Source organism: Sarcophilus harrisii, chromosome 5, assembly GCF_902635505.1.
Source record: "Sarcophilus harrisii chromosome 5, mSarHar1.11, whole genome shotgun sequence".
Taxonomy (NCBI): domain Eukaryota; kingdom Metazoa; phylum Chordata; class Mammalia; order Dasyuromorphia; family Dasyuridae; genus Sarcophilus; species Sarcophilus harrisii.
Window position 1 is genome coordinate 116,186,409 of NC_045430.1, and position 21,751 is coordinate 116,208,159.

The window sequence follows — 21,751 nt, forward strand, 5'->3', positions numbered from 1 at the left end:
TTTTATTTGTTTAGGAAAAAAGGGTAGAGATGAGCAGAGATGGGGATTGTTTTGCTTAGATTTAAGATTAGCTCACTGGCCTGTTGTTTGCAAACTCTGCTCTTTTCCTTTTTTGAAAAATCAGATTGTCCACAACATTGTTCCAACCATGCAAGTTTATTTTAGTAATCCTCTCACTTTTAGTAATTATTCTTCTCCTTTCACTTTTGAATTTAACAAATTAATATTTACAATTTGTAGTCTCCCCTTTTAGAGAAATGGATGTTACATCTAAAATTTTGTTTCACTTCCATTAAACTAGAAGTACGATGTTTTAGGTGGTTTATATGTAGATAGTTTTAATATTGTGATTACTCAGGTATTTGTCAGCATTTTAGTTTACTGGATGGTACATTTAAACAACTGTGACATTATTCAATACCTTGGACATTATCAAATATCTATTTGCAATTTAAACACAATGATGTGTTTAAAAAACTAATGAGGTTAAGAAGTTGCTTTAAAAAAATCAGCTGAAACTATCTGAAAGGTTTTTTACAAGGAAGCTTACCAAATATATATTAAAAAAACAACCACCACCTTCCAAACCTGAAAAATGTTATTTAAGTAGTGCCAATTAAAAGTTTTTAAACGAATAGCTACTTTTCCTTTAGCTACTCTAAGTCATAATGGAACTCTCTTTATGTTTTCACCTTTACCTAAATAGCAACAAAAACTATGGTGCCTCTTGATATTTATAATAAGGTACCTATTATCTTTGAATTTGTGAACAGGAAAAAGATGCATATGGTATGGTCCAAGCCAGATTAAAATGTAATTGGGAAATATTCAACAAAATAAAAATATGATAAAGCATAATGTTAATATGTAGTTTTCTAAGTCAATATATACCTAAAAGGACCTTTATATACAGTTGAGTGGCTCCCATTTCTATTTGGGTTTAGTGACACTGATCTAGTCTAATCTCTTTTCATTTTATACATGAGGGAACTGAGAGACTAGTGGAAGTTTATGCCCAAGCTCATACAGGGAAGCCGTGTAAGAGGTGGTATTTTTATCCAGATTCTCTTGACTCCAAAGGCAATTGTTTTTCTGCCACTATACTGATTTTAATCTACCTTTAGTGTGTTGCTTTATTAAAAATACAAGCTGTATTTTTACAGCTATGTTTACCAGCTATGGCAACTGAATAACCTATGTATATTTAGGACATTCAACATTCTCCTTAAATTTTTACTTTTTTTGTACTTCATTTTATTATATGTTTTTCTGTTTTCTGTTTGTTTCATAATCTTAAATCGGCAGTATTTCAAAAAATACAATAATTGTTCATGCAAAAATCGCTTAAAATTATGAAAATGTAACTCTATATACATACAATGAAACAATCCAAAAATTAATTTTGTTGAGGTGATAACAACTTTGCTTCTTTTAGAAAATTTAGTCAACTGAGTTATCTAGCTTCCTTTTCTTTGCCTTTGTAGTCTCTGAATGAGGCCGTTTAAGCATATTTCCACACATCTTTACATCTATATTCTGGAAGTTAGCAGAATATTTTTCTTCCATCTTTCTCTCTGCTTCAGAATTAGAAACCTGAGGTAATTCAACCTGTAGATCCAGAAAATAATACTGGTAAATATTCAGTGTTTTATCTTATAAAAATTACAGTTAGATAATATATAATAAAACTTTTTGCATCATTAATATATAGAAATATTACCTCTCAAAGCAGACTAACATAAAGGTATTCTTAAAGAGTGTTATTCAACATCCCAATTACATACATAGGTACCACTCAAACTATGCTGATCTTATTAACAGTACATTTGGGAATTAAGTTATCTGAAGATAGCTAAAGATTGTAAAACATATAATAACAGGCAACTGGTAATAGATTACTTTACTCAGAAGCTCTACAGAAAGCTAAAATAAGTTTTCAAGCTTCAGTATAACTTAAGCAAAACAATGGGCTATTAACTCTTCCAAATGAAGTTTTGTTTTCTAAGCCTCAAATAGTATTTTGTTAATAAGGTAAAAAAATCTTCACTAAGCATTGGACCTAAAATCTAGGGGAGAAAATAAGAAATGCTCTGTCCTTCTAGACCTTATAATAAATAGTCCCTATGCGTAAGAGGAATTTATATTTTTTTAATAAGAATGTTAAGCTTGTTTATAGTACCTTGAAAAATCCCTTTGTGCTTTTCTTCACTTTCATGGTAATGATATGTTCTTCATTGTTCAGAAGATGAGCTTTAGGGCCTATTTTCAAATATGAAATAGTAGCATATGCTGTAAAACTGAAGTCTTCTCTGTGGAAGAAAAAGTCCACAATCATAAAACATCTGAATGCATCACAAAAGTAATAACTATATATATGAAAGCATTATATTACATGATGACAAATACTTTTTAAAAGTAACCTGTAATGATTTTTTTAATATCCAAAGAAATTTTTTTAGAAATAAAAATCTAGTTATGAATGTTTTAAATTTGTTCAAGTAACCTTTCATAGCAACTTTAACTAAACCACTTTTAAAGAAAAAGTATACCAGAAAAAAGTTTGTTTTATACTTGAGATATTGTTGTAGGATGAAGTGAACAATAATTTTCTCCAATTCATCACGTGGAAGTTTAGGGGAAACAACATCAGACACTCTCAATTTTGCTACACCCTTTCCCATCCAGGCATCAATAAGTTTCAATGGCGTTAACTTTTCATTTAGTTTTTCAGCATGTTTCAGTATCTTGATTAAATCTCTGCAGTAGTCAGTAACATTCTTCTTTTCAAATGCTACAAAGGAAGACATATCCATATAGAGTAAATAAATATTGGAATATCTAAAAAAAAGATTTAAAATATTGGCTTATGAATATATTAATAATTGGAAGGAGCTCCCTACTTTTTATCTATTTTTGCCTTTGCTCTTCAATGACTGCAGATGATTAGTAAGTGATAACCTCCATGCCTACTTGTTATTCCTATTATTCAGATAATTTTCCTTAAAATTCATCTTAAGATGCTCACTGTCTCACTTCCAATTTTGGAAGGACATTAACCATGGGCATCAGTTTCTGGAAATCATTATCACTGATACCCTTTCTTCAATTTTATTTAAAACTGTTTTTGCCTACTATGAAATTTTTAGAGCAAAAGTCCCTCTTTATTAGAACATATCCTTACTAAAGTCCTCATGTTCTAGAAATGTTTGCTGTATGCAGTCCTAAGTTCAAATCATGTTACACAGTTTAACAATAAAAAATCCACAATGAACTCACAAATGTCTTTACAGCAGTTATCACACATTTTGTTGCAAGCTGCTGAATTCCACACTTCATCAAAATGTTGAGCTATCAGCATACGGCGACATCTAAAAACAGAGTAGAAAGATAACTGATAAGCAGATTAGACGACAGCTTAATGATCTCTAAGCAAACGTATTTCAAAGTGTAAGGTGATAAATTTTAAAACATTTATCTTTTGTTTTAAATTGTCATCATATTACTTGCCATTTAGGGAAGGAGGGGAGAAACTGGATCACAAGGTTTTGCAAGGGTCAATGTTAAAAAAACTATTTTTGCATGTTTTGAAAATAAAAGCAATGTGCAAAAAGCAACTATTAGGTGCCTATTATATGCTAAGCATAGACTAAGGGAATACAAAAACAAAAATGAACAGTCTGAGCTCAAGAAGCTTACGTTTTACCTGGGGAAATGTAATCCCCTACTTTACTAGGAAACTAAGATCCAAAGAGATGAAGGGATGACCCAAAAGTTAATTTTTTTTGCTAAATCTCTGATATCAAAAATTGAGTTCTAAAAGCTCAGGTATGATATGCTGAGGGAGAAGGGGATGGTGAGGGGAGCAACTAGGTAGTAGAATGGATATGGTATTACACCTGGAAGTCAAGAAAACCTGAGTTCAAATCCAGCTTATCTTCAGATAACTGTAATCCTGGGCAAATCACAATCCCATTTACTTCAGTTTTATCATCTGTAAAATGCATTGTAGAAGGAAATGGCAAACTACTCCAGTATCTTTGCCAAGAAAACCCCAAATAGTCACAAGGAGTAGACATAACTAAAAACAACTAAAACAATGATTTATTGGGACCACTTAAGTTTTAACAAAATTTCCTCTCATCTTTCTCAGAGTATTGTATATAGTAGGAAAAAACTTCCCATGGAATATCAAAAATTCAAACCTACTATTATTCAGTTCAGGATTTTGTTCCAATGATTTATAAACACATCTATAATTCTGACTAGTGGAAAAACTAGTTTTACTTAAATAAAATGCAAAAAAGTATGCAAATATTTTTAGATCTTTTTGATTTCATTTACTTAAACTTAACTTAAAACAGGATTACAATGCTACTCTATAAGTGCAATCAAACATGATGAGCTCAGCAATCAAATGGAAGCTAATTTTTTACATGGTATAGCCCTAAAAAGCTTCTCTGAATTAAAAAAGTGATTTGAAATTATGAGCCTCTACTTGACCATCCTTCAAATCCCATTGAGAAATTTTTAGCCCTGAATTATGGTGAAATCTGCAGTTGATGTTAGGGCAGCAAATATATTTGAGTATTATGCAAAACATTCCACAGAAATGCACTGCCTCTAGTTCCTTGTAGACAATTCCAGAATAATTAGCAGGACAGCATTATTGATCTCAATTGTCTGAATAGTATACAGAAAGAAATGAGCTGTAAGTCATGTAATAAGGGTCCAAACAATTTTTGCTTCTGAGTTCACATGCCGGAAATGGAAAAACGAATACATATACTTATATCTATATAGGTATTTTGTGTGTGTGTGTGTGTGTGTGTTTTTCTTTTCTCTAAAATATATGATGGTTCTCTGTGGGAGCAGGTTTCTTGGGGAGGTTTTCTGGAGGCAGCCTTAGTTTCAGTTCCGTGTAATAATCACCTCAAATACAGCCAGAAATTAAAGTACAGTCTTTTATTGTCTCTTCAAAAATAGCCTGGTTAGTTTTCTTAGAGACCTATCTACCTTCTTGGTTCTAAGAGCTCTTGCAACTCTCTCTGAATCTCCAGTTCTCAATCTCAATCTTGGTTCTGCTCCTCCGAATCCTTCATTCTGCCCAACTGCAATCTCTAGCTTGTCAATCTCCCGAACTGAATGACTGACCAACTGCAGCTCTAAGAGCTTCTTATATATGATCTCTTAAAGGTGTGAACCCAAAGATTGACTCCTCCTCTGAGAGAGTGGGATTGTGGGTTTCTGACTTGTGAATCTCCCGAACTTGTAAACTCCAATGTGTGAGCTAATGTGTGAACTCTAAGCACACAAGCACTGTTTCCATCAATTCCATTGAGTTAACACTAGGATTCTAACATATATATATATATATATGTATGTATAAAAGGCCAACTGGAATATAGATAAGACATAATCCTTGCAGCTGTTAAGCATCACACATGTTTAAGAGGCAAAATGAGAACTAAATAAGAACTACTTTTCCATTAACTTGTTCCTTTACATACATACTCATAAATAATTGTATATTGCTTTCTACTTTACAATCCATCTCACTGGACAATTTCATTCAGATGTATACAATTTTTTTATAAAAGTAGCATTAAAACTTTTTAAATTATATAGAATTGTCTGATGGTTTATAAGTTCCTAAGGGCAGGACTTGTTTCATTTTTCTTTATATCCACAAAAGTTCCCAAAGGGCCTGACACAGAAGAGCCAAATGCTAAATAAAAACTGAGTAAATGACTGATTTTAGCTAATAATAATTAAAAATATACATATACATACATATATTCAATGTAAATACAAATGTAAAATAAAACTTACTTGTGCATATTATGGCAATATGACACCATTTCATAAAGTTTCTGTTGACCTACATTTTCCATCACCACCATTGTACTTATTCTGAATATGTCTCCAAAACCAGAATATAAAATACAATCAGCTTTCAGGTCATCTCGACCTAGGATATATTAGATAGAAATGTTACTCTTAATATCAAATTAAACACAACTCCTTTTAGCCCAAGCATGAAAAAAAACTTTAATGAAAGAAAACTGACAAATGGAAAGAAGAACTGAACAGCTAAAAATTTCCCATATATGTGTGATAGGTGATCTACACAGTTAGCATCAAATAAATAAAACTTCTATTTAATAATAAGTGACATTATTAAATATAAATTATATTACATATTAACAGCTAAAAATAAAACAGGAAAGATAGTAAAACAAATTTTCTTAACAAATTAAGGATAAAGGAATTTATAAATACAAAAATGAAACAATAGCCAAATACATATGCTGAAATTTTCTTTATTTCCAAGTAATTCTGGATACAAAAGCCCTCTCCCCAATTTTTTTTAAATTCACTCTTGAATTAAGAATTTAAAGAAGTATAATAAAATATTTTGGTATATATTATATCTACATTAAGCACAATGCTCTTAGATATATAAATTTTATGATACCTGCACGTCCACTCTCTTGGTAATAATTCTCCATAGACTTGCTCATTGAATGATGAATAACAAATCTCACATCTGGTTTATCAATTCCCATTCCAAAGGCAACTGTTGCCACTACTACCTGAAATTTAATTATTTAATAAATTAGCAATTTAATTATTAGGTAAAATCATGATTATTTTCAAAGTCCATGAATGTTTCTACTAATAAATATATACTTAACCTGAATTTTATTTGCTGACCATTTTTTGTGAACAGCAGTCTTGTCTCTTGGTTCCATATTTGCATGGTAAGCACCTGCCTGAATTCCCAGCTTCTGTAAACTAACTGTGACTTGCTCAGAGTCCTTTTGGGAAAAACAATATATGATTCCTATATAAAAAAACAAATTTTTTTTATTACAAATGCCCGTTTGTCTGGAAAAAAGCAAATTTGTCAAAAGGAAATTTACAAAATATTCTGACATATTAAAACTATATATCAGGTAAAGGACAACTATGAAGAAGCCCAAAGCTGTATTTTAATGTTTGAAAAAAAGTTCCCAGCTTATCTGCTCACCAAAAAAAAAAATTAAGTCTGTTTTATTTACCTTATTCCCATTCCTGAGTCTAAAAGCTAAAATAATATTAGCAGCATGATGAATTTAAAGGAAGAAACTAGTATAAAGGATAACTGATATTGCAGACAACATACAGGTGAAACATTTGGAAAAGTGAATAGACTTTTAGTTTCTGATATAACAAAGCTACATTATTAATATGGAATAATCAAAACTGTAAAAGCTTTACACGATAAAATACAGTGGAATCCTTTCTAAACTTTCTTTCCTTGGAAACCAACATTCTCATCCTCCTCCCCCTCTGTTGTCACTGGCCGTATCCAGATTCAAGTCTTCCTCTTCCATCTCTCTCTACCACTACTTCAATCCAGGATCTTATATCCTCATACAACTATTATAATAGTCCCTTAACTGCTATTGCTCCTTTGGGGCTCTGTTTTCTCTGTTACATATTATGATTTATCTTTGCTTTCTAAAAACCTAAGTTCTAAATTTTATTTTAAGTTCCAGGACAAAAACATCTCTTCTGTGAAGCTTTCCCTAATTATACCAGCCTTTGAACATACATTATTTCCTTCTCAGAACTGTTGTTGCATTCATCAAAATAATTCATTTGGCAGTAAAAAAAAATACTCTGTATTGCTCTTTATCTTTTTATGACTACACCCCACTTCTGAAATTTGAATAAGTCCTCTGAGAACATGGATTATCTTAAACATTCTTATGCACAAGTAAAATGGAATATACGTATGTGTTCAATAAATGTTCATTAATTATAATTCACATAGAGAAACCAGATAAATTAGCTGAAACTAATTTTCTACAAACAAAAGATATATGCAAAAATTCTATATATACCTTCTAAAATTTATGACTAAGCTAGGTAGAACTATATAATCACATTCTAAATTTACAAAAAATGTCAAAAATTACAATCTATTAAATTTCCAATGAGTAAACAACCAACTTCAGTTACCACTTTTTATAGGGAAGGCATTTCTAAGTCTTCAAAGTTGTTATTTTTTCCTATATTACCAGACTGTCCTTTGTATCTTCCATTAATGAGCTTCACAATATCTTCAATGAAATCATCAGTGTTCGAGGGCTTCTGCCGAACCTAGAAAATCCATTACCTTTTAAAAATAAACTAGTAACAAAATAATCAAATTATCACCCTTATTAGAGTACATCTTTCTTCCTAAATTTTCATAAACATAGTATCCATAGTGCTCCTCCATTCACCTTACATGGCTCTCTCCTGCCACCCTCTGGATTTTGCTTTTAGATTTTTTTTTTTTTTTTGCAATTTATCATGAGAGAGAGCCAGTTATGAAATTTAGGATGTCACATATATTCGGATCATAAAATCCTGTAAGAAATCACTGCTTGGGTAAATAAACCTACATTTAATCTATTAAGACTAACCTTAAAATAATGGAAGCAGAGTAGGATGTCTAATTGGTACTTTAGTTGTCTCAATGTTAAGGCTAAAGTATAATGTATAATCAAAAGCCCACCACAGAACTATTAAAAAATTCACAATCAGACTTCAGCCAAGAATAATCATTCTATTATATTATCTGAGGTCTCATTATAAAGTACTTACTTGCCTCCCCAAAAGAAAAAAATATCTAAATTATAAACACTAGAATTTCTCCTATTTCTGCATTTCCTAATTGAAGCTAATTTCAGATGATAATCCTTTGCAAAACACAAAGATGACGACTTTGGCTTGATTTAAGGAAGAACTTCCTAACAATTGGAGCTTTTCAAAAACATGAGAAGCCTGGGAAAGAGGAAGGTAGTGATCTTCACAAAATTCCAGGCAAAGGCTAAACACAATTTATTAGGGTATTTTGTAGAGGGGATACTTTATTCTGTTATGGATATGATTAGAGCCTTGTGAGACTATTTACAAAGTTGTCTCTAACATCTATTCATTCTCTAGTCAGAACAATCATTTAGGTAAAAGTACTTGTAATGTAAAAAAAAAAATGCAAAGAGTCTATTTTACATATTTTTTACATATTAAATTAACATAAAAGTTACATGCCTCATAATAAAGATTTGGCCGATTAAAAGACGCAGTAAATGTAAAGCACTTCTCAACACACAAAATTTTCTGAGCATCCTTCAAAACATGATTGGTAGCAGTTGCTGTCAAACCAATTAATGATGTATTGGGAAACTGCCGCTTTAAGATACCAAGTGCCTTATAATCTGGAAGAAAAAAAGGGGTGGAGGGGGGAAACTTGTTAAAGCTATTCTTCCCTACCTGCAACAATTAAAATACATCATGTATTGTAACATATTATTGATTTCAATTAGTATATGCTATTATTACCAACATTTCTCTAGTGCTTTTGAGCCTAAAAAGCACCTTCCTCATAACAGTTCTGTGAAGTAGGTAATGCTACTTACATTATTGTCTTTTTTGGCTTAATATAAAACTTTTCTATTCAGTTGACTACCTCAGCTGCCTCTAAGTTAATAAATAGCATTTACTTCCAGAATTTAATTTGACCATTTCTTCAGGAAGAGCTTCTTGGTCAGAATCAAAGATCAAGAGCTAATGAACAACTTACTTCTAACCATTTTTTGTGAGGTATCTAACAAAACAGCCTATCCTTTCAAAATAATCTATTCTCTTCTATTTAAAAAAAATAAAATAAAAACAGGAAATATACTGAGTAGAGATAATGAGGTGGATTCAGAAGTCAAGCTAACAAACATTTATAAAGCACTTACTATCTGCCAGACACTACTGTGTGCTAGGGACAAAAAAAGCCAAAGACAATCCGTACTCTTGAGTAAACAAAATATATAAAGGATAAATTGGAGACCTTTCCTACTAACAGCACTAGCAAGTAATGGGATTAGGAAAGGCTTCTTGAAGAAGTTAAGCCTTACAAAGGCTAGAAAATGAGTTAAGGAGGGAAAGAATTCCAGGAATGGAGGAGAATCAATGAAAATGCACAGAGTATCTTGTAAGTAAGCAGACCAATATCATTGTAGAGTATATGGAGATGAGTAAGGTATAAGAATATGGAGAAGGTAGGAAGAGATCAAGTTATAATAAGTTTTAAAATATAAACAGTATTTTACATTTGAGTCTAGAAGTAACAGAGAACCACCAGAGTTTACTCATAGAAGATAATCCACTTCAAGAAAAAAGGACTAACAACTCACTGGGATGTGATCTGGCCAACCTATGTTTTAGGAAGATCAATTTGACAGATAAATGGAAGATAGACTAGAATGGGGGAAAGGGTGGCAGGGAGACCAACCAGAAGGATATTGCAGGCATCTATTTTTCTAATATATTTTTAGTACTGGATAATTATAATACATACCAGGTCTGAAATCATGTCCCCACTGACTACAGCAATGAACTTCATCTACAGCAATTCTAGTAAATCTTCCTGCTTCATAGGCTTTCTCCAGTCTTGACATAAACATTTTGCTTTTAGCAATTTTCTCTGGAGTAACATAAATGAGCTTTAGCTTAGAGTTTTTATTTACCATTTCAGCATGAACCCATTTCACATGCTCCTGTAAAAAAGAAAAAAAAAAAAAAAAAAAAAAAAAAACTGATCTATTTTACTAAAATGGTTAATGAAAACATTTCACTATTATAATTTACTACTACAACAACTATTACTAATTATTATAATTTAATACTGTATAAACATTGCTATATTATATAGTTATATATATACTATATAATATATATATTATATAGTATATAATTATATAAATTATATAATTTAATACTGTATAAACATTGCTTAATATATATATATTATATATATAAACTATATTACATAGCTTAATATATAGTATATAATTATATATTATATATTAGAGAGAGAGAGAGAGAGAGAGAGAGAGAGAGAGAGAGAGAGAGAGTGTCTTCCAACATATCCTCAGCAAAATTTCAGTTGACAAAATACTTTTAATAAATATACTTAAAATGAGCTTTGTGCTGGATATTAAGATACATACAACAACGACTGAATTAAGGTAGGTTCCACAGTCTGAAGCTCACAGTCTCAATAAGACTCAATAAGACATAAACATATGTATTATAAAATAACATATGACAACTGAAAGACATGTAAAAGGTTATGAGAAGATGGCTTTTTAAAGAAATTAGATTTTAAAAAGCAGATCAGAAACCTCATAATACTATTTCCTATCACCCTTCCTCTTCATGTTGCTTACTTAGCGTTTCAGCAGCCAGACTAACTTTGTCAAGAAAAACCTTTATCATAGCAGTTCCTCACTTGGGGTCTGTGATCTTCCTCTACCCCCAATATTTTGATAAATTTATTTCAATACAATTGATTTCCCTTATTATAGTCCTATGAATTTCATTTTGCACATTTAAAAATATTATTCTGAAAAGGCATCTGGCTTCATCGGATACAAAAAAAAAAAGTTAAAAAAACAGAATAGGTGTCCTTAACCTTGGGTCCTCAGGCTCCTAAGGCACCAGTGGATAAATTTCAAAGAATATGTGAACTCAGATGAAGGGAAAAATACATCTTAATTTTCACTAACCTCTAACTGAAATTTTGTATTTTCTTCATTTATCTAAAAATCACTACTGAGATAAGGCAAGAATGAGGTTCATCAAATTAACAAAGAACCCCTGGTCTAGACGGTATTTTTAATCCAGCTAGGTTTTAGATAAACAAAAGCATTACTCTCATCAACTATCTTGTAAGAGAGATGGGTGAGCATAGGTAGATGACAAAAAGAATAAGTGAAAAATGCTTTTTGATGTATATGTATTTTAGTCTCAAAACAGAAGAAACTACATAAGAGCAGGCTATCTTGCCTAAAAAATATTTTTCATTTGTTTATTGTACAATAGCATATTCCTAATTATTATTATAGAATTCTAATTTAAAAAGGTACCAATTTATAGCATTAGAGGAACAAGAGACTAGAAACCCACCTTATATACTTATCAAAAACATACCTTAGTGCTGGAAGCATTTAGTAAAGTAGCTGAAACTCCCAATTGTTCTAAAACCATTAACTGATCTTCCATAAGAGAAATCAAAGGGCAGATCACAAGTGTAAAACCTGAAAGATAATATTCCTGCTTTAAATTTCATAATTTCCTCAGTGAGTTATTGGAATATTAGGTAAATATGGGCCAATAGGCAAAAATCTGAAAATTATTGCAGAAGTTGTAATATTTGTTTCTCTTGCCTTATCAGTTTTTCAATATAGTCTAATATCCCAAATAATAATATTTTGGAATGCTTAACTTACATTCAATGATATGTCAATATAATATTAGTCAAGCCAATAACATCTTTGGATCACACTTTTAAAGTGATATAGATGCGCATTCATGAGGAGCCTATAATTTAAGCAAAAAAGGAAATAGCAACTTGTAAATTTCCAAATATTAATTACAGAGTAGTATTAATACATCAGTCTACATTAACATCTTCTGAGTTTGAGTCCAAGTGAAAATATGGCTTTTTCTAAAAACTACAACCTTTCTCTTTTTTATGTTCCTTCCTATAGCTGAGACTGACAGCTCCTAAAAACCCTGAACAATATTAATACCTACCTTCAATACTTCAAGATTCCAAGATTTAATCAGAGAACATACTTCCTTCACTGATGCAAAATGTAATCTTAATATCTTCATGAGTTGTTATAACCAAAAAAAAAAAAAAGAAAAATTATCTGATGGTCAGTTCCCTAATGATGTTAATATTGTTCCTTTCTTTCAGTCAGGTCCAACTCTTCATTATCCCATATGGGATTTTCTTGGCAAAGATTCTAGAATAGCGTGCCATTTCCTTCTCCAGCTCATTTTACTAGAACTGAGGCAAAGTGTCTTGTGCAAGGTCATACAGCTAATAAGGCCAGATTGAACTCAAGATGAGTCTTCCTGACTTAAGGTACAGTAGTCTACCCACTGTACCACCTAGCTGCCCTTTCTACTGAGCCTCTCTCCAAAATAGCTATGTCTGACAACAGGTCATCCATATCATTAGGTTTTCCCAGGTTGGAAAAATCAGATTTACCAGAGCTCACACTTCATTGGCATAATCTTTCAGAGGTCAGGGTTACCTCCATGTTAAGGTAGCAGTCTAGGACTGCTATTGCAGAATAGTTATTCTAATTAAAGTTTAGTGTAAACTAATCTTCCTTAATTAAGGATTAATTAATCATTAAGATTAATAATAATTACTTAAATAACCCCATACTTACTTAGTGCTTTACAGTTTTCAAAGTTCTCTCTTATCCCATCTGATTACCACAATAACATTATCCCAAATTTGTAGGTGACAAAAAAGTATTAGAAAAGTTTTGTGACTTATTCAAATGTCACACAATTAGTTAAGTAGCAGAAATATAACTCAGACTCAAGTTTTCAAAGTCCTGAGTAAATGTCATCCACTCTACCTACCTTCCTTCTACTGTTATATTTCAAGGTCTACATGAAAATACTTTCATAAGAGAAAAAAAAAATCACTAAAGTTGATTTTTTAAAAAAACCAACTAAATTCATAGGTAAATTTTAAAGTTTGCAAAATTAGTATATTATTTGTAAATTAGTTTAAAGCTATTTACAAACTAATATGAAAGAGCAACATATTTTCCCTCAATTTTAGTTTTCTTTCACATACCATCAGAACATACTGCTGGTAACTGGTAACACAAGCTCTTTCCACCTCCAGTTGGCATCACAAGAAATACTTCCTTTCCAGCCATTGTCACATTAATAGTTTCAAGCTGTAGAGACCTAAACTTTTGCAGTTTAAAGACATTCTGCATGGCATCCTTAATTTTTCCAGACCATGGAAAATCTAGGATAAGAAAAACATAAAATTATATGCACTGAAACACTTAAGCAAAAATACATAAATCAATGTTTTTCTACAACAGAATTTCACATGCAGTATTCATTAACAAAATCCAGATGAAATGAATGCCACAAACAGTTTTAATTTTTGGAGACACATTTATAAATATTGACTTATTTTTATGACTACTTGACTATTTCAACAAGATCAATGAAATACAGAAGAAACATTTTGTGGGGTTTTCCCTTTAAGATTAAAGCTAAGAATAATCACAACTTCCAATTGGCATACTAAGTATGATAATCATAATTAAACATTTTTTATTTTCCTTTACAATGTTCAGATAGTTACATTTCATTACAGGTTGTATGATGCATTGAGAAATAACAATACGTATAATATTTTGCTCATAGTAGGCAATAGATGTTCATCAATCTTTTGTTTTTACCTCAAAAAACAGGAACCCAATTAACCAGGACTGTTAAATGGCTATACTTTTCTTTGTATTGTTCATTATCAGAAAAGAAAATAAACGTTTTTGACATTTAGTACAATAATGAATATGCCCTAAAATTTTTACATATTGATTTCAATATTTTCTGTACCTTTAATACTCTGAAAGTTATCTACGATGTTCCTAATGACATCACTTTAGTTTTGCAAGATCCTTTTTCATCAAATAAAGATTCAATTATAAGAATATAGGCAAATATATTTTTAAAAGGTTTTTAAACAGTGAATCAGGAAGCTTAGTTAACACTAAATTCTAATTAGAATAACTACATTCTTCAAGTATAAAAATTAATTTTACTTTATCTTTCAAAAAAATAACAAAATCTAAGTCACAAAAACTAAATTCACAAGGATCTATAAAACTGTATCCAAAATCCACATCTAGTTTTCCCTTCTTACCATCCAAAACCCACATCCAGCTTTCCCTTCCCACCATTTCCTGAAAGAGACAACCAACATAACCTTTCTAAGACTAATGGGAAGTATCATATTAAATAGAGCAATTTAAATTTCAATACACACACACACACACACAAAACTTTAGCAAGATAAAAAGTGAAACCTTCTTTATTCCAGCCCTCAGGAGAGGAATCCAATTCTGAGCTTGCCCCAGCACCTGAATCTTCTAGAGATTCCTTTATTTTCTTCTTTAGGGCAGTCTTTTTCCGAATAAGTTCTTGTTGTCTTTCCAAAAGTTCTTGTATCTGAATTTCTATTGCTTGTAGTTCACTGGTGACGGAATCTAATTCCTCACTTAGCTCTACAGGAAACAAAAGAGGTCCACAAGACCATAATGAGTTTATAAAAAGCACTATTACAATGACTTTATTACGCATTTCTCAGCAACCAAGCTATGTATAAACCACGGAATAAAGGAAGAATTATTCAAATGAGACTAGAGATGGGTAATCAAGAATTTCCAGACCATTTATATCTTAATTATAAGAACTTAACACATAGGGAATTTATTTAAACTGTTTATACCTAACTACTGCAATAAGTTTCCTATCAATGTATTTATATATTATGCTAGTGATAAATCATGACTATACCCTTGTGCTAAAAGCACAGAGAAAAACTATGTATTACCAGAATTTTCTTTATTCCTTTGTTAACTCCAGTGAAAAAAATGCCAACCTGTATGTTCTAATCAATATGAACATTGACTTTAGTAAGAAATAGCAGAAAAGAAGGGTTTCTCCCATAATACTTCATTCAACTGACAACTGGAAAGCTATTAAAAAATATCCCTAAATATTTTCCAAAGTATCAAAATAAAGGCATACAAAGTAATGTCCTAGTTTTACTTCCTTTCAATCTCAACTTCACTGTTATTAAATGGATAACATATGACTTGAATACACAATAGCTACATTACAAAATAAACAGGGCATTGTCTTGCATGACCTTTTGTAGTGCCAGTTTCAAGCTATCTGCTTACATTTCTCTTTTCTCTCACAATTTGAGAAAAAGCTATCGATACTTATTATTTCACTTCCTCTACTCATCTTTAATCTCCTACTATCTGACTTCCATTCTAAGAAGTCAGCTGAAATTGTTCTCTATAAAGTTACTAACGATCTCTTAATTGCCAGATACAACTAGTCTCTTCTCAGTTCTCAGCTTTCTTGACTTTTCTGAAGCACCTAATAGTATCAAAATGCTTCTTTTCCTAGATACTCTTTCTTCCTTGGGTTTTTATGATACTGATTTCTTCTGATTCTTTTCCTTCTTTATTAATTACTCAGTCTCCTTTGCTGAATCACAATCCACGTCACAACCCCTATATGTAGCTACCTTGGCCATCTTTTCTATTACATCAGTGATCTTAGAGCTCACTTGCATTCAGCTATTATTTTTACACTGATAACCCTCAGATTTTAATATACAACCTTAATTTTTCTGAGGAGCTCTAAACCCACATTCCAAATACTTATCAATCACCATATATCTTAAACTCAACAATTCTAAAACTAAATTCATTATCTGTAGTTATATATGACCCCTTCCTTCTAACATCTTCCCATTTCTGATTGAGGGTACCATCATTCCACCTAACCATGACAACCCTCCACTCACTTGATCACCATCCTAGTTCATATATATACCTTTTCTTCAGACCTAGACTATTGCAATAGCCTAATTAGTACTCCCGCTTTAAGTTTCTTCCCTCTCCATAGAGCTTACAAATTGATAGTCTTAAAATACAGGTGTGACCATCTCATTATTCTTCTCAAAAAATTCCAGATGCACTTTTTACCTCTAGGATAAAATACTTCCATTTGTCACTCAAAGTCCTTCACAATCTGGCTCCAGCCTATCTTTCCAGAGTTATTGTACATTCATAGACTCTTTGTTATATTAATGCCAAACAAGACTGCCTACTTGTTCCCCATATTTATTCACATCCCCATTTCTGTACCTTTGCACAAACTGTACTTCATGATTGCAATATATTCTCTCCTTACCTCTAGCTCACAGAATTCGTAGCTTCCTTCAAGGCTCAACTCAAATGACATGTTCTACATAAGACTTACCCTTATCTTCCAGTTGCTACTGGCTCTCTCATTTCTGTGAAATTATTTAATCTCCCTTTTGTTTTTACTTAACTGTATTCATGTTTCCCTTCCCCTCAAGAGAATGTAAAAAAGTTCCTTGAAGGAAGAGGTTTGTCCCTTTTTTCCATTGTATTCCCCAGTACCTAACATGATACAGACAACTTAATAAACATATATTGAATAAATGTACAAAGTCAACAAATTGGGCTGTTGAAAAGAAGTCATATAGGTCTAAAAAAAAAAAAAAAAACTTTATCCTATCAACCTAACTTACTTTTCAGAAATAGTTTTCATGCTTAGAGAATCTGAATCAATATATAATGATAATGCAAACTAAAAAAAAGAAAAAAAAAAAAAAGGAGGATAAGGCCTAGGTTCTTAAAACTTAAGCACTTTCTTTTTAACACTATCTCCAGCCATCAGGACAGCAAAAAGGGCTTTAAGGAAGAACATGAATGTATCTTTTGAAAATATTGCATGAACCTGAGAATTCAGGCTCGTACAGATTTTTCACATATCATGGGCACCGAAGTTTGGATCCAAGTTCATACTCATTATGTTCTCCAAATATCCATGATAGTAATGATTAGTGACTATTTTTTTGTAATCAGCAAAATGTTCCTGCATGTTTAAATCTGAAGCAAGCAAAATTAGAAATAAAACGGAACAAAAAAAGCAATTATTTCAACTCACCTGAAACTGATTCCATTTTCAAACTGTTTAACAATCCCTGAAGTTCTTTCTAAAAGAGAAAAACTGATCAATAAGCTTTTTAAGTCTTATCTTCTCTCCATTAATATTATTTTCAATAATAAGCATTACAAAATGAATATGTGAATTGTTCCTAATTTGCAATTAGTACTTAAATAAGAAATGCTACTCCAAGTAATTTTGGACTATGCCCAAAGGGTTATAAAACTGTGCAGTACGACTACTGGATCTGTAGCATAAAAAAGAAATCATAAAAGAGGGAAAATAACTCACATATGGAAAAATGTTTGTAGCAACTCTTTTTGTAGTGATAAAGAATTGGAAAATGAGTATACTGCCCATCAATTGAGGAACGGCTGAATATTTAAGATATTTGAAACTAATGAAACATTATTGTTCTTGAAAAAAATGATGAACAAGCTGACTTTACAAAGGCCTGGAAAGATTTACATGAATTGATGCCGAGTAAAACAAGCAGAACCAAGAAAACATTGTACATAGCAACAGGATTGTGCAATGATCAACTATGACAGACTTGATTCTTCTTAGCAGTTTAGTGGTCCAAAGCAATCCCAATAAACTTTGGATGGAAAACGCCATTCGCATCCAGAGAAAGAACTGTGGAGACTGAATGTATTTCAGACATAGTATTTTCACCTTTTTTTTCTCATGATTTTTCCCTTTTATTCTGATTTTTTCTCCAACACGAAATGGAAATATGTAAAAAAATGAATGCACAGGTATAACCAAAAAGAACTGTTTTACATGTAACTGGGGAAAAGAGAAGCTTTAAAAAAAAAAAAAGAAAAAAAGAAATGCCGCTCCAGCTGAGAAGTCATTAGTCAGTTAGTGAAGATGTAAGAAAATCATCTTCCCTTCTCCAAAACATTTCTCAAGGACTATACCTTCCCAGTCATCTCATATATTTTAAATTACTATTGTCTCTTCCTACTAAAGATCAAACTATAGTTGCCTACAAATAATAAAAGACTCCAGTATGTTTGTCTGGATAGAGACAAGATTGTTACTATTACTATCACATATTAATATTAGTGCAATGAAAAACAGAAAAGGCAACAGACCTTTTTATTATAATGAGGCACTAAGCTGTGGATATGGCAAATCGGTCTACAATAAAAGATGTTTCCATAGGCTTGTACTGCAAATGAAAAACATGTTTTATTAAAAACAAAATATACAATATATTAAAATCAACCTAATTAAGAAAGAAAAAAAAAACATATTTCCCTATAATGTTCAAGATTATACTTGGGGAAGTATAGAAAGGAACAACTTCACAAACTTGCTAGTCATTTCACAATGAATTCTTTGGCCATGGCAACCCATGAAAGGTAGAATAATGTAAAATGGTATTCCAATCCTTTGTAATACAATTTGTGGTAATACAGTAAGGTGGTAAGAAAAGAAGACAGAGAGTGCTAAGAATCACAAAATGAACAAGAGGACATATTACATAAAAAAACTGAATCCTGTCAATTCTGACATTCTTGTTACAAATAAAATCAGAAAACAAAAAGAAATCTCAGCTAAAATTAAAGCTTGTTCATAGATTATCCCTGCAAAGACAAATAAAGAAATTAGCAGTATATGATATTTCATGAATTGGAGAAGAAAAAAATATTTCATAGGACACTGGTCATCTCATCAATAATGTAGTGATCATGTGAAGCATTTGCAAAATGACCAGCAAGAAAACCACTGCAATTCACACCAACTCTTAATGCAGAGGATGAAGAGGTAGAAAAATTCTACAAAGACTTCAATAAGACCTTACAAATTCAATCAGTATAAGCTTTAAAAAGGAGTGTCTTCAATGCAAAGCTGTACATATAGGAAAAAACCAGAAAACAAAATATTGTTAAAAAATTAAAAATTGAGGAAAGTTAAAGGCTTATAGAGGTTTTATACGTACATTATCACATATACCCCTAACTCTGGTCCACTAACAAATATCAGAATTCTTCCATGTCAATCTAGGTACCTCTTTTGGAATTGATGTTTTCAAAGGTAGTTTTTGTTGTTTTCTTGGGATGTTTTTAAAAGTAGAAAGACAACGAGCATAATGACAGACTCCTGAATTCTAAGTCTGGACAATTTGGGTTCAAGAACCATTTCTCATTTATGAGTGTGTGCTCATAGGCAAATCACTTAATTTCTTATGTTTAAAAGTTACAGATAAGTTATGATCAATATCAGTAGAGAGAATTGCCACACCAAGAAAAATCACAAGTTGATGAAATACTTAGGAAAATACAGGGATCAAAAATGGTATGGGACTCCACAGTGGAAAATAATGACAAGAAAAATGCTTTCTGAACTGGAATGAATGGGATAAATATCACTAATAAAAATACATATGAAAGATATGTAGGGAGATAAGAGAGCACCTAAATGCCCTTGATGTATTCATAACCCAAAGTCTGGAGGGAAGAAGAAATTCGGTTCTGAAATAATTGGTAGGTTTGAGTGCTGAACACAATTGATAATTTATGAAAATATTGTACAGAATGAGAAAGATACCACATGATTGGAAAAAAGAAAATGTTCTGTTTTTTTTAAGGGGAAGAAAGTAGAGCCTATAAATTATAAGCCAGTGATCTTGATTTTGGTAACCTGGAAAAATTCTACAATGTTTCATAAAAGAGATGGTTAGTGGACAACTAAGAAAGTAAGAGGTAATCACAAAGTGTTGATAAGAGTTTCATTTAAAAAGGTTATAACATGCAAATGTCAGCTCCTTTTTTGACAGACACTGAAATAGTAGTCAAGGAAACACTTGATAAACCTAAATTTTAGCAAATAATTTTAAGATTTCTCATACTACTCTTACAGAGAAGATGAAATTGTAGGCCAAACAATAGTACAGTCAGATGGATTCAAAATTAGCTGGATTACTGGACTTAAAAAAACTAAAGATTAAGGGTTCCACTAAGGCCTTTAGATATATGGTTGACTCTATCATTTTTAACAACTTAAATAGCATGCTTATCAAATCTACATATGACCCAAATCTGGGACTGATAATTAACAAACTGAATAGCAGAGTCAGGATTCAAAAAGAGCATGACAGGTTAGAGTTCTGGGTTAGGTGGGAAAAATGCTTTAGACAAAGTGAATTTGAGATGACTATGGGAGACATTTCTAGCCACATGGAGATAACTAGCAAGCAGTTAGAGATATAAAGGATAGATATGTAGATTTGGGGGTCAATTGCACAGGACAGACATAATGACACCCCAGTAAATGTCAGTGAGAACAAATAAAGAAACATTTTCCTCCTGCTGTAAAACAGGTGGGAGAATGCAGGAGGGCTGCAAACACCAATTATAACGTCTTTTAAGTGATTGTTACATGAGAATTTAATGTAGAAGGAGGAAGGAAGGGTTCCATCCGCAAGTGTGCCAACGGTTAATTTTTTTTAAGTGACAAACATGACAAATCAGATATTGATTGTTTAACTGGTTATCTAAACTTAGTAAAATAATGAAGAAAACGAATCGCCTCCAAGTTACTAATCGGTAGTAGCTTGATTTAAAAAAAAAAAAACTTGACACATCTTACAACTTGCCCCGAGCTCTTAAAATTGTGCCTAAAGCGAAAGACACGCAACTTTCCCTCCCAAAGAAGCCTACAGAGGGCAACACAAAAACCTAACCTTCCCAAAAGATTCGGGTGGCCCAGAGGAGCCTTCTTCCAACGACATCGGGTCTTCCCTAGTCCAAGGCTGGTCACCCGCCTCGCCGCCCAGCCCGGAGAGGAAGGAAAGAGTGCAAAAAGACGACCCGAGGACCCGCCAAGTCTCCTCGGTTGCTAACAGAAGGAGCATCCCCTCAAAAGTCCAAAACAATAACCCTTACCGCTGCCATTTTCCCCGCTAGCCCGCGACCAGCAGAGGCCACCTCGGACCCGCAGACCAGCCCCTCCATGCCCAAGCCAGTTACTCACCCTCAGCGGTACAGAGAGTAGTTTCCCTCCGCCGGAAGTCTTCTTCTCAACCAAACGCGACGGCGCACGATCATTGTTTCAACCTTTTCAACCAATCAGAAGAAGCATCCTCCTCGGAGGCTGTCCTAAGGGG

The 21,751-nt window shown here is 32.1% G+C and overlaps 1 protein-coding gene across 2 annotated transcripts; it reads right to left on the bottom strand.

The window, feature by feature from the left end:
- Positions 1-122: 122 nt before the first annotated feature.
- RECQL (RecQ like helicase) lies at positions 123-21,699 on the bottom strand. 2 transcript variants are annotated; one of them, XM_012550684.3, is made up of 16 exons: positions 21,619-21,699; positions 18,735-18,811; positions 17,635-17,683; positions 14,946-15,143; positions 13,694-13,873; positions 12,019-12,125; positions 10,385-10,583; positions 9,085-9,251; positions 8,067-8,148; positions 6,696-6,844; positions 6,476-6,593; positions 5,830-5,968; positions 3,277-3,368; positions 2,572-2,791; positions 2,180-2,309; positions 123-1,608 (listed from the first exon to the last, which is right to left on the bottom strand). In XM_012550684.3, exons 3-16 carry the CDS (start codon positions 17,648-17,650, stop codon positions 1,441-1,443), a joined length of 1,965 nt encoding a protein of 654 aa, XP_012406138.1. In that variant the 5' UTR covers positions 17,651-17,683; positions 18,735-18,811; positions 21,619-21,699; the 3' UTR covers positions 123-1,440. The 2 variants fall into 2 exon arrangements, with proteins under 2 accessions (XP_012406138.1, XP_012406139.1); XM_012550685.2 differs by lacking the exon at positions 21,619-21,699 and adding an exon at positions 21,531-21,612 and having other exon boundaries at positions 1,282-1,608.
- Positions 21,700-21,751: the final 52 nt, after the last annotated feature.